This window comes from Euphorbia lathyris, chromosome 9, assembly GCF_963576675.1.
Source record: "Euphorbia lathyris chromosome 9, ddEupLath1.1, whole genome shotgun sequence".
NCBI classification, from domain to species: Eukaryota; Viridiplantae; Streptophyta; class Magnoliopsida; order Malpighiales; family Euphorbiaceae; genus Euphorbia; species Euphorbia lathyris.
The window spans coordinates 33,304,582-33,317,548 of record NC_088918.1 but is presented as its reverse complement, the minus strand read 5'-3'; the positions used below and the strand labels follow the sequence as shown (position 1 = coordinate 33,317,548).

Genomic DNA, 12,967 nt, shown 5'->3' with positions numbered 1-12,967 from the left:
ACGTTAGGTGTAAAATTGCTTTTGACAAAAAACGTTAGGGGTATTTTTGCACCTTAACCCTAATAATAGGGATTCATTTACTGTTTTTTAAAAAAATGGGGACTTAATTGATATCTGATGTATAGAATAGGATCAAATTGAGATTTAAGCCAAAATCTATTATTCCGTTACACATGGGAGAATATAACTGGAGAGATTGTACAGAAGAGTACTAAAAAAAACTTGAGAGAAAAATCCGAAAAGCATAGAGGTTAACCAAACCCCTCCATTTTTTGTCCCTTCAATCTTCCCTCCTTCTGTGCAGCCTCCACCACCTCTCTTATTCAAACCTCAAAATTCCATCCCATTTCTTATCCATGGCTGCCGATCCAACTCAGTTGCAACAACTCGCCATTCTTCTCGGGCCCGACCAGACCCATTTTGAGACCTTGCTCAACCACCTTATGTCCTCCTCCAACGAGCAACGGTCTGCGGCGGAGGCACTCTTCAACCTCTGTAAGCAAGCTCAACCGGACATGCTCCTCCTCAGACTTGCTCATCTTCTATCCTCCTCTGGTAACCCTGAAATTCGTGCCATGTCTGCTATTCTCCTCCGCAAGCACCTTACCCGTGCGGCTGCCAATGATGACTCATTCCTTTACCCTAAGGTCTCCGAGGCAACTCGCTCTACCATTAAGAACACACTTTTATCTTCAATTCAGCGCGAAACAACAAAATCCATACGTAAAAAGATAAATGATACGGTTTCAGAACTTGCTGCCTCCATTTTGCCTCATGGTGCGTGGCCTGAACTGTTACCGTTCATTTTCCAATGCGTGACAGCCCAGGATCATAATCTACAAGAATCGGCCCTTTTGATTTTCGCTCAATTGGCTCAGTTTGTAGGTGAAACCCTAATTCCGCATATAAGAACTCTTCATGAACTGTTTCTAAATTGTTTAAGCATTTCGACCAGCGCCGATGTGAGAATTGCGGCTCTAAACGCAACAATTAATTTCATACAATGTTTGTCGAACAATAACGATCGCGAAAAGTTTCAGGATTTGTTGCCATTGATGATGCGGACTTTAACAGAGGCATTGAATGGAAACCAGGAGGCAACGGCACAAGAAGCACTTGAATTGTTGATTGAATTAGCAGGTAGTGAGCCAAGGTTTTTAAGGAAGCAAATAGTAGAGGTTGTAGGGTCTATGTTGCAAATAGCGGAGGCAGACAGTTTAGAGGAAGGGACGAAGCATTTGGCTACAGAGTTTGTTATTACATTAGCTGAGGCCAGAGAGAGAGCGCCGGGGATGATGAGGAAGTTTCCACAATTTGTGCAAAGGTTATTTGTGGTGTTAATGAGGATGTTGTTGGATATAGAAGACGATCCTGTGTGGCACAGTGCTGAGAGCGAGGAAGAGGATGATGGGGAGACTAGCAATTATGGGTTTGGGCAGGAGTGTTTGGACAGATTATCCATTGCCCTTGGTGGGAATACTGTGGTTCCTGTTGCTTCTGAGATTTTGCAGGCATTCTTGGCAGCTCCAGAGTGGGAGAAGCATCACGCAGCCCTCATTGCGCTGGCACAGATAGCTGAGGGTTCCTCAAAGGTATATGTATACAAGTTCTGCATGATGGTTATTATTTCAAATTCTCTATTTAACTGGGCTTCTGATTAGTCTATCTATAGTTATGGATGTTGAACTGTTAAAACATAGACGCCCTAGACTGTTTTCGATAAATGATGTATGGAGCATCCACTCAGTGGCATTAGCGTTTTGTTCTCCTTTTTATGCCTTGTTTTTTAGGCTCATTTTCTTTTCTTGTTTCACATACTCTTAGTGGAGGTTGTTATGGTCTATTTCATTGTGATATTAGCTGCATAACCATTAGGCGTTATATATTTCTGTGATTTTATCAGTTCTCAACTAGGCTTTTTCATTATTCTCTTGTGAATTTGTTCTTTATATTGTCTCTTTATTGATCCAGGTAATGATAAAGAACCTCGAGCAGGTAGTTTCTATGGTCTTAATTTCTCTCCAACATCCCAACCCCCGCGTGAGGTGGGCAGCTATAAATGCAATTGGGCAATTGTCATCTGACCTGGGGCCAGATTTGCAAGTTAAATATCATCATCAAGTAATACCTGCTTTGGCTGGAGCAATGGATGATTTTGAAAATCCTCGAGTGCAGGTATGTGCAGCTGTTATACTTTTGTGAATCTGTTATTGCTTTGTCATTGTGCATGGTTGATCTGTAGTTGCCCTTGTTTTACTTATTCCAAGAAAAAAAACCTCTAGAAAGGGGTAGTAGTATAGTATGTTTGGTTTTTGCTTAACTTTTGAGTTGGGACTTCATAATACGTTCCAACCAGGAATAAAATACATTTATTTATATAAATACCAACATAAATCGTGATCAAAATGATACAGATATCATAGTTGTTTACTTTTAAGATAATTGTATTGGCTGCCGGTACTTGCATAGTCAATTTTTACCTTATAAGTGTACGATCCTTTCATGCAATTTTTGGAAATCTGTTATCTCTCCTCATTTCTAATCTGTTTAATTAGGTCTGATTATATTTTTCAGTCGGTAGTGATCTATAATTGTCCCTTTTTACATGATTTATCATCTCATGTGCTCATTGGACAGGACAATATGCATCCATATCATGTGTTGAATTTTGTTTTTTCAGGCCCATGCTGCTTCAGCAGTGCTCAATTTCAGTGAAAGGTGCACCCCCGAAATACTTGCACCATACTTGGATGGAATTGTTAGCAAACTGCTTGCACTCCTTCAGGTATATGATTAGTTTTTTGGAACAACCTCGTCCCCTGTGCATGCTTAGTTTGTTGACCACCGCCTGACATCGGTCCTAATTTCATAACATAGTTTTGTTTCCTCATTATACTCATAAAGACTAAGCATGTAAATGAAATTTCGTCCAAAGTTTTTTGAAGTCCTTTTCTTGTGGGCTATTGAAGGTAAGGGGTTTTAAAAACTTCGACATCTACATGGGCAATTCATACCCTTTTGGATCATTTTCACATTCTTTTTTTGCGAAATTTGTTGCTAATACTTTCCATTTTCTTCTGTTTTGTGTTTTAGTGCATATGTGTTCATTTTTTGTGTATGATTTTTGTATATGCTGAGTTATTATTGTCAAATCCAGAATGGGAAGCAAATGGTGCAGGAGGGTTCTCTAACAGCCTTAGCATCAGTTGCTGATTCTTCACAGGTATTCCTAATTTATATAATTGGCCTTTACTTTATTTCAGTTTACGTTCTTCAAAACAAATGATTAGAATTGTTCATGTTGCTCTTTGACATGGAAGCAAGATTATGAATTATGATTTTGCTCAATGTTGTTGCCTTCAGTCTCTAGTTCATTGCAGCCTGCCCCTGTCATTCCACCCTCCTAACTATATACATTCACACACACCCATGCGTGCTTTTGTCCTAATGTAGTATTTGTTTTCTTCTGACAGGAGCAATTTCAGAAATATTATGATGCTGTTATGCCTTATTTGAAAGCTATCCTGGTGAATGCAAATGAAAAGTCCAATAGGATGCTTCGTGCTAAAGCTATGGAGTGCATTAGTTTGGTAGGGATGGCTGTTGGACGGGATAAATTTAGAGATGATGCTAGGCAGGTATGGCAGAAAACACCATTCCAACACAACTACTTCAATAGTTATTTTTCGGTTGTGCTTTTCCCAGATCTCCCTTTTTTCCATGTGCTTCTAGTATAACTTGTCTTGAGCCTTTCTGCCAGTTGGTCTCCTTTATTTAACAAATGCCTAGATGTGCTTATATGTTCTGGTTTACATCTTGATTAGTCTGATCTGAATATCTGATGTCTACTGGAATTTGTCACAGACATGACAATTTCTATAGTTTCTCATAAAACATTTACAAGCTTGGTATTTATTGCTTTGCTCAAGGTTATGGATGTCTTAATGTCCTTGCAAGGATCTCAACTTGAGGCAGATGATCCAACAACAAGCTACATGTTACAAGTATGTTTTTACCAACCGTATTGCAGTTAATGTTTAATCTGATTTAGAGGTTACTAATGTCTGAGAAAACATATTTGCTTACTTGTGTTGTAGGCATGGGCCAGACTATGCAAGTGCCTGGGGCAGGATTTTCTTCCATATATGAATGTTGTCATGCCCCCTCTGCTTCAGTCTGCACAGCTCAAGCCTGATGTAACCATTACATCTGCAGATTCTGATGGTGATATCGATGATGAAGATGACAGGTTCTTTTGATTGTCAAGAATATGATTGATTCTAAGTGTTTGTTTGCAAACTTGTCTATTTTGGAGTTGTTTATTTTCCCTGTGCATTTTTTTATTATGCATTGATTTTCCTTAATTGTTAAGATTCATGCTTGTATGTAAAATTTTCATTCTTGTGCAGATATAAAATACCTACGGAACGAGTTCTCGTTCGTGTTCATGAATCTAAAACAATGTTGGATCTACATATTTAAAAAAAAACATTTGCTAAATTTCTATTAAACATAATAAACTACAATTTTTCATAGAAGGCTATGTGCTCTCATTTTAAATAAGTCATTTGCCTAAAAATGTTGAATGAAACACTGTACATAGTGTAATTAACTATTGGAAGTTAGACATGAGTCTCTAGTTGACCATAGGATATTGTAATTAACTAGTGGAAATTGCCCACTTTTTTTCCGTGCTTTCTTTCTGGATCCATCTGTTTTGGCTAAGAATACCTGAATTCATATGGTACCCATTTCTGCCATTTGATTAGATGCAGAGGAGAATATTGATCTTTCACTTTCTTAATAAGCTTTTCTTAAGATGTGCAGCCTTTCCTCATGGAAAGGTGGTTCCCTTGGGCATAGTTGTTAAAGGTGCAAGGCGCCCTAAGGCGCCAAGGGGTCCTGGAGCCTAGGCGCACGCCTTAGAAGCACTAGGCGCATAAAATAAATAAAACATATACTCTTTTACTAGTTAAACATAAACCAAAAAAACACAGTTATGACCAAACATACAAAACAAAACCACATAAAAACATAATACTAAATCATAAATGTCAAAAACACCAAATTAAGTTCATACTTGATAGAGACAGTAACATATACTTAACATCTTAACCTAAAATACCTAACTATAACTAATGCTACTAAACTAATAACCATTCATTGTCAATCAAAAAGAACACACACAACAAAAACTAATAATCATCATCATCAAGATCATCACTCTGTTTCTTCTTCACTCTGTGTCTGTCGAAGTTTGTTTTTTGCCTGGAGTGGAGAAGACTTCTTTCTTTATGTGACTTCTTCTCCTAATTCACTACAACAACAACAACAACAAACCCTTAGTCCCGAAATGATTCGGGGTCGGCTAACATGAACCATCATATGAAACCGTGCAATCAAGTCGTGTCAGCGACACAAATTCTCTCCCTCCACTCTGTCCTATCCACTACCATATTCTCTTCAATCCCTAATAAACTCATATCACTCTCGATCACCCTCCTCCAAGTTTGCTTAGGTCTAAGATTAATCTTATTTAAGTTAGATTAGTGGTTGAGATTAAACAAACAGTTATTTTAGAGAAAACTGTAAAAAATAAACCAAGTAAAAACCTCCAGGCGCACCAGGCTCCAGGCGCCAGTGAGGCGCACAAGGCGAGAGCCTTTTGTACAGAGCCTCGTTTTCTGGGTTTAAGGCTCAAGACCCTGAGCCTTGACTGAGGCGCGCCTTTAACAACTATGCCCTTGGGAAATAAGCTATCCTTTTCTGCTGGAGACAGTGGCACACATTAATACATGATAAATTTGGAAAGAAATTAATATGTATATTTGTCAATTTTGTTTTGGTTAGAAATAAAAAAATATATTTTGTGAACTCCTTTTTATGCCCCTGCTATTTCTACATTTGCTATGTTTTGAAGAATGAATCTTCTGGTTCATGAGAAGAAGTGAGGATTTATGAGATTTGCTTTCTTTCATGTGATTGAAGTGACTTATTGAGGATATTTTCCTATTGCAGCATTGAAACTATTACTCTTGGGGATAAAAGAATAGGGATCAAGACTAGTGTTTTGGAGGAAAAAGCTACAGCTTGTAACATGCTTTGCTGCTATGCTGATGAATTAAAGGAAGGATTTTTTCCATGGATTGATCAGGTTTATAAATTATAATGCTTTACACCTTATAAGGTTCCTTTTATGAAGTTCTTGATGAGTTTGTTTTTACTGAAAACTGCATAAAACCTGCAGGTAACCACAACGTTAGTTCCTCTTCTTAAATTTTATTTTCATGAAGAAGTTAGGAAAGCAGCTGTTTCAGGTACTCTTACTGTTCATTCTTAGTAGTACATAGAGACAAATTTAGGAGCATAAAAGTATCATTTTTTGGAGCGAATCTTGATGTTTCATTTATCTTGCAAATAGCAATGCCAGAGCTACTGTTGTCGGCTAAGCTAGCCATAGAGAAGGACCGATCTCAAGGACGTAATGAGTCATATTTAAAGCAATTATCAGATTACATAGTGCCAGCTTTGGTGGAGGCATTACACAAGGTTTTACTTTGGCTTATCTTGTGCTTCTTTTGAATATGCATATTCACGTGGTCTTTGTTAATGATTTGTGTAACTATTTGGTTTTCTCCTATGTGCAAACCATCTCGCAGGAGCCAGAGGTAGAAATTTGTGCAAGCATGTTGGATGCATTGACTGAATGTCTACAGGTTTGTGACATTGATTTATGATGTTCAAGCATAAACCTTTAAGGAGCTGTCTGTAAATGCATGTGATATCAGTTTCATGTAATTGCATTCATGATTTCCCTTGCTAGTTGCAGTTTTCAACTATGGTAGGTTGCACAACTTGCTGTGAATTTATGTTTTAGCTTGAGATGTCTAGGAAAGTTGAACTTTTTGCCTCTCTTCATAGTTTTGAGAATGGGCTGAACAAACTTTTTCTACGGTACAGATTTTTTGTATGTTGCTTTTGACCAGTTTTCTCATTCATTTTTGGCTATGGTCATAGTTAATGGTGCGCCTTGGCGCCTCTATGGTTGGCCCTTTAACTATCACGCACCTTTGTGCGCTCAGGCACAGTGATCAGAATGGTGGCATACGTGCTTTTTTGTGGTTTTTAATTCACTGTTGGATTAGACACATACAGTGGCCAAAGTAAATGAAAAAACAAAACAAAAAAAAGAAGATACACTTGAATTTGAAGAGACGCAATCGTGCAACATAAAAACAGTGGAGAAAAAGAAGCAGAGGGAGACAGAACAGAGAAGAAACAGAGCAATAGCATACTGCACACGTGAAAAATAATAGTGTGATCAAAGAAGCAACGCAGATTTTTTTTTTTTTTTTTTTTTTACGTGGAGCGCAAAGAATTTTAAGAACAGTCTGAGAAGTACCCATTACTCAATCAGCTAAGGATTTACTAATTAATTGAAAAATTGAATTTTAGATTTAGAATATGTTTATGATTAAGAATACTGTCATGGCTTAGTATTTATTGCATTTTGATTTTAGCATTTATCATTTCTTATGATTTATAGTTTTGTAAATTTTATTTTGTTAATGCGCATTGTGTCGCTCTGGCATGCCCCAAGGCTCCAAGACGCCCTTGTGCCTTTAATAACTATGGCTATAGTTGTTCTATAATCCACTTGCTTTTGTGTGTCTGTATGTATATATATATTTCTATCAGGAATGAGGTTTCTCATTGAGCTGGAGGAAAAGTCAATTAATTTCTTTGACATAGATATTTTGCACATCAATGGTTAAATGTTGTTTAAATAAATGTTCATTAATATTTAACAGACTGATCTATAAGTGTCAACTAATGTTGCTATGTAATGTCTCTCCCTCAGGTTTCTGGATCTCTTCTAGATCAAAGCCAGGTGAGGTCCATTGTGGATGAAATAAAGCAGGTTATTACAGACAGCACACAGAGAAAAAATGAAAGAGCTGAAAGGACCAAAGCCGAGGACTTCGATGCGGAAGAAGAGGAGTTATTGAGGGAGGAAAATGCACAAGAAGAAGAACTCTTTGATCAAGTACAGTTCGTAAACACTTGTACTTGAATTTCAGTTATTTTTCCTGGGTCTTGTTCCCTACAGTTACACTAGACAATCCAATTGCTCATTATTCTTGTTCCTTTCTTACTAAAGGTTGGTGATTTATTGGGCACGCTGATTAAGACATTCAAAACCTCTTTCTTACCTTTCTTTGATGAGCTTTCGTCTTACGTGGCACCTATGTGGGTAAGTTCTTTAATGCTGCATCTTCAACGTTGATATGCAAGCGTCTAATCTGGTTGCTTTTTGGAGGTGCTTCAGATAGCTATATCTTCTAGATTCTCAGTTCAGGGATATATCTGCACGCTGTTCTTTTTTTCCTAGGTTTGAGATATTTAAAGTTTCTCTAGCACTTTTCGGTGGGTAAAGTTGGTGTCTATAATATATGGACTTAACCACTGGCAGTGGAGCCACTTGCCCTTTTTACTCATCCTTCTTTCCTGAAAGACTAATTATTTGACCAATTACCTTGGTGGTTGATTAAGACGTAGGATGGTTGCAGACATCTATAAACTTAGTGTTCACTTGCCACTTGTTAACAACCTTTTGATGTGAAGGGATTTGCCTACTTCTGTCTTTAACAGAATTGTTTAACAATATCCGGGCTGCAGTTTTGAACTTGATTAAATTTTTAATTGTGTAGGGTAAGGATAAAACTGCAGAAGAGAGGAGGATTGCCATTTGCATATTTGATGATGTTGTGGAGCATTGCCGTGAAGCTGCACTGAAGTAAGATATTCCTGTTTTTCTGGATACCTACTGGCCACAAAGGTCTTTCTATGTATTTATTCTGTGTGTTGTTATAACAGGTATTATGATACTTATGTTCCTTCCCTTTTGGAAGCTTGCATCGATGAAACTCCTGATGTTCGCCAGGTGTGTGCTTAGCAACTCTTTTCGTCTAAATCTATTTTAAGTGCAAGTTTTCTTACTACATGTCAATGCTTTTCAGGCTGCTGTTTATGGGGTTGGAGTATGTGCGGAGTTTGGTGCATCTGTGTTTAAGCCACTTGTTGGAGGTTGTTTATTTATCTGTTGTATTTCTTTTTCTCCTTGGGATTGTTGCCTTCATCTAATGTAGATGGCCTATTTTGGCTGTATATATTTTTTTTTTGTAGAGGCCCTTGCAAAGTTGAATGTGGTCATACATGATCCTAATGCACTTCATCCAGAGAATGTAATGGCCTATGACAATGCAGTTTCAGCACTTGGAAAAATATGCGAGTTTCATCGGGATTGTATAGATGCAGCACAGGTATTTATATCATTTTTTATTTATCTGTTGATTGTGCCTTTTAAATTAGTTATATAATTGACTGAGTAAGCTAAACTTATATATAAGTAACTTATATATAAGTTTTGCAGATTTTGGTGCATGGAATGCCTCTTTTCTTTACACATATTATTAAGGCATTAGTATTTCTGCTGTTTTCCCCTTTTGGTTTGCTTAAGATACTGCCAGTTCAGATTTTCAGCAGCTTCTGGATGACTTGTGTGAGTACGTAGTAGTTTAGTCCTTCCATGCTACTTTTCAAACAAGCTAGAAATATTCCACTTCTTGTGACCTGTTCACTAGGATCTGAAAGCTGGTTTGTTGATTTAGTTTCCCTTGAGACTTGGTCAGAATGTGAAGTATGTGATTTTTTTTTTGCATCATCAAGAGTTATTCTCTAGCTTTTTGATGAGGTAGATGCTTTATTTGATGTTAAGAACAAATCTTTCAGATATGTGTTCTTCCTGGAAATCTACTGTTTTTTTTCCTATGATATTCTCTTTATTGTAATTTTATCATAAAGGCTGTAGCTGAAAGTTCTAGATTGAGTTGGTGGTAGGAGTTCATCCAATGTGCAGGGTGCTGGTGGCTTTGTTTATCTATGTGTAGTGATACTCTTAATATGCAATATGCAATTCATTTTTCAATTGTTTTTAAAATCTGATGTATTTTTGTCAATTTTTGATATTTCTCCTGTTCCAATATATGTGCCATTTTGTAGGTTTTCCCTGCCTGGTTGAGCTGCTTACCAATAAAAGGTGATTTGATCGAGGCCAAAATTGTGCATGATCAGCTATGTTCAATGGTTGAAAGGTAAAAATCTTGGACTTCGAACATGTCATGCTACATATTTACCTGTTCCTTTGTTCCATCTTCTGTTCTCCATTTTTGGATTCCTTCTGTGATCACACTTTAAAAGAGAAATATACATTTGTTTTCAGGTCAGATAGAGAACTTTTGGGACCAAACAACCAATATCTACCGAAAATTGTCTTGGTTTTTGCTGAGGTGTATTTCAGTTATTTTACCTTGTTATCATTTAGCCCCCTCAATTTCTATTCACTTTTTTTCTTTCTTTTTCTGATTTGTTGGATGGCTTGCTGTTTTGTAGGTCATATGTGCAGGCAAAGACTTAGCAAGTGACCAAACTGCCAGCCGAATGATTAATCTATTGAGGCAACTTCAACAGACGGTACCACCTGCTACCCTAGCATCCACCTGGTCATCCTTGAAGCCACAACAGCAACTTGCTTTGCAATCTATTCTCTCATCTTAGTTCCTCCAGAGTTGTTCAAATGTCATCATTTATTTAGTCCTGGTTGAGACTGCAGAAGTTGTGAATCCCGAACGTGTGGGTATGTTCCTCGTTGGGAAGAAGCTGTCCAGCCAATCTAGTTAATTTTGCACCAGTAGCATGTCATTATTTTTGGGGAAGCTGATGCTGATGCTGATGCTGCCTTGAGTTAAGTTTATATTCCCATCTACTACTCCATGGATGAAATTTCTGTAGGGTGGTTCCTCCATTTAGTGAAAAATAGGAAAAGTTTCTCCACTGATTTGTCTACGCAACTCCCAAGTAGTATTATTCATTGTTTGAATGAAAAGAATAACATATAAATTAATCAAAATATTACAGGTCTGAGTTTGTTGAAGGTTGTGAGTGAGGCAATTCTTGGAACAATTTTGGTTATTTGTGTTGTTATGGATGTGAAATTAGCAAAAAGATACATATGTACATATTTAGAAATTGCAGTTAGTTGCCTTTGTTGTAGTAGAGTTTTTCATGCTGTTAAATATGCTTGAAATGATCAATTTGAGTAGTTAATGTGGGAGCAGAAACAGCTAAGCAGAAAAGGAAAAGAAGAGATTCTGTGGTGAAGTAGCATCATACTATTCTTGTCTTTTTCAATACAAAAGCAATTAAACAAATTCAAATTGAGATCAGGTCCCATTTCTTTACCAAATGAAGAATCTCTCACCCTACACTAAAATGAAAAGGAGAAAGGAACACTGCTTTTGCTTTTAACAATATCCAATCATACCCTACACTTAAATTCTACATCTTATTCCACTTCCATATTCTTGTTCGTGGAAAATTATGTTACATGCAGTGTTTGAAGAAAATGGCCATCTAAAATCCACAATCAGTTCCAATTTTCTTCAAATTGGGATTCTGGAGGTTGGGATTTGAATAGTCCTTTGCTCTCGCGTGCTCATTGGGATACAGTTTGACAGGCAAATTGATGATCAGGTGGTATAAAGAGAATAATGATTAAGTAGAGAGAAAAAAGCAGACCCGAGAAAAGTCCTTACTGCTCCTGGTTTTTCTTAAGCTGCAGTAGGTTAGCTGGTCTCTCGGCGACTGCGGGGGGTGGCGACTGCGGGGTGGCCAAACTTCGTTGGAGGGCCTAAATCCTCCATGGAGGGTTATTCGTGGGTTTTCAGGTCCAAATGCTTCATTAGAAGTCTCCCTCCTCCTTTTCACAGCTGTGACGAGATACTAGGTGCAAGCCTGTCTAGGAGCGATGAGATTTTTGTTCTTGTTGCTTTTATGTCTCAGAGCTTGTGGACAAAAGCTGACTGCGGAGGTTTCGATTTAGACATGTGTTCTGTGCGTGCATATTAATAAAAAAACGGATGCTTTTAATGACAGCTTTTTTTGACACACGTGTCCTTTGTGTGTCTGGAGCAATAATGGTTTTATATGCACAATGACTCTTTATTTGAAGCATTAACCACTCTTAATTTAATGTCTGTATAATAAAAGTAAGTGACGATTGATCTTCTGTGTCCAGTTATAAATATGTCCTAATTGATTTTGCTGGCTTCCTTTACCTTCCTTCAAATCTTTGAATTTTTCTACGTTGTTTCTCCAGAACTATGTTCGTTTTTGGAAAGTGGTGCAACTCGCGTTAAGATGTGGAATGATCTGTCAAATGTCATGGAGGTGGGGCGAGGCTTCGAGGGCCAAGTCAATGAGTTGTTAGAACGAAATCATCTTACAAGCTTGAGGTGGATGTTGCCTTACCAAAGCATTCCCAAATTTCCTTGGAAACTGTTGATAAGGCTCATGTTGCGGAACTAATTCCAAAGGTTTGGAAAGTCCGATAGAGAAGCTCACCCGAGAGTTAACCAACCTGAAAGATGTTTCCTCAAAGAGAAAACAGACATTATTGACATACCAACATTGTATGATTTTGCAACATCTAGACAAGGCTGAGATACGAGTGGATAAGAAGGCAATGTTTTCCCACAATCATTATGCTAAGGAGAAGGTTGTTGCGGTTGAATATGTCAGGATACGTGCGGAGTGGTGTTATGCTTGGGAGTTATCTTTTTATTTATTTTTTGAATAAGGTTTCCTAGTGTAATTTTATTTGTGTTGGTAATGGATGTATTAGCTCGGCGAGCCTCCTTTTGAATAATGGAAAGAAGAATGATATTTGTGTTTTCCTATTACTAATCGCGTGTTTTTGTCCTTTCGTAGCGATATGTCTTGTCTTTTCTTCTGTATTCTTGGAGTTCATTCTTTTTCTTTTTTTCAAGAAAGATTTTTATTAGTGCGTATCTTGTGCTTTCGACTTGAGTGGTTGTTTCATGTGATTAACCAATGTGCCTATATGACT

At 37.5% G+C, this 12,967-nt stretch overlaps 1 protein-coding gene across 1 annotated transcript; it reads left to right on the top strand.

Moving 5' to 3' along the window:
- The first annotated feature begins 220 nt into the window (after positions 1–220).
- On the top strand, positions 221–10,993 carry LOC136205302 (uncharacterized). Its single transcript, XM_065995835.1, has 20 exons — positions 221–1,592; positions 1,972–2,175; positions 2,681–2,785; positions 3,158–3,223; positions 3,474–3,638; positions 3,930–4,004; positions 4,098–4,249; positions 6,019–6,154; positions 6,248–6,317; positions 6,422–6,549; positions 6,660–6,716; positions 7,862–8,047; positions 8,162–8,254; positions 8,712–8,797; positions 8,878–8,944; positions 9,021–9,087; positions 9,187–9,323; positions 10,063–10,154; positions 10,283–10,349; positions 10,453–10,993. Exons 1-20 carry the CDS (start codon positions 357–359, stop codon positions 10,615–10,617), a joined length of 3,354 nt encoding a protein of 1,117 aa, XP_065851907.1. The 5' UTR covers positions 221–356; the 3' UTR covers positions 10,618–10,993.
- Positions 10,994–12,967: the final 1,974 nt, after the last annotated feature.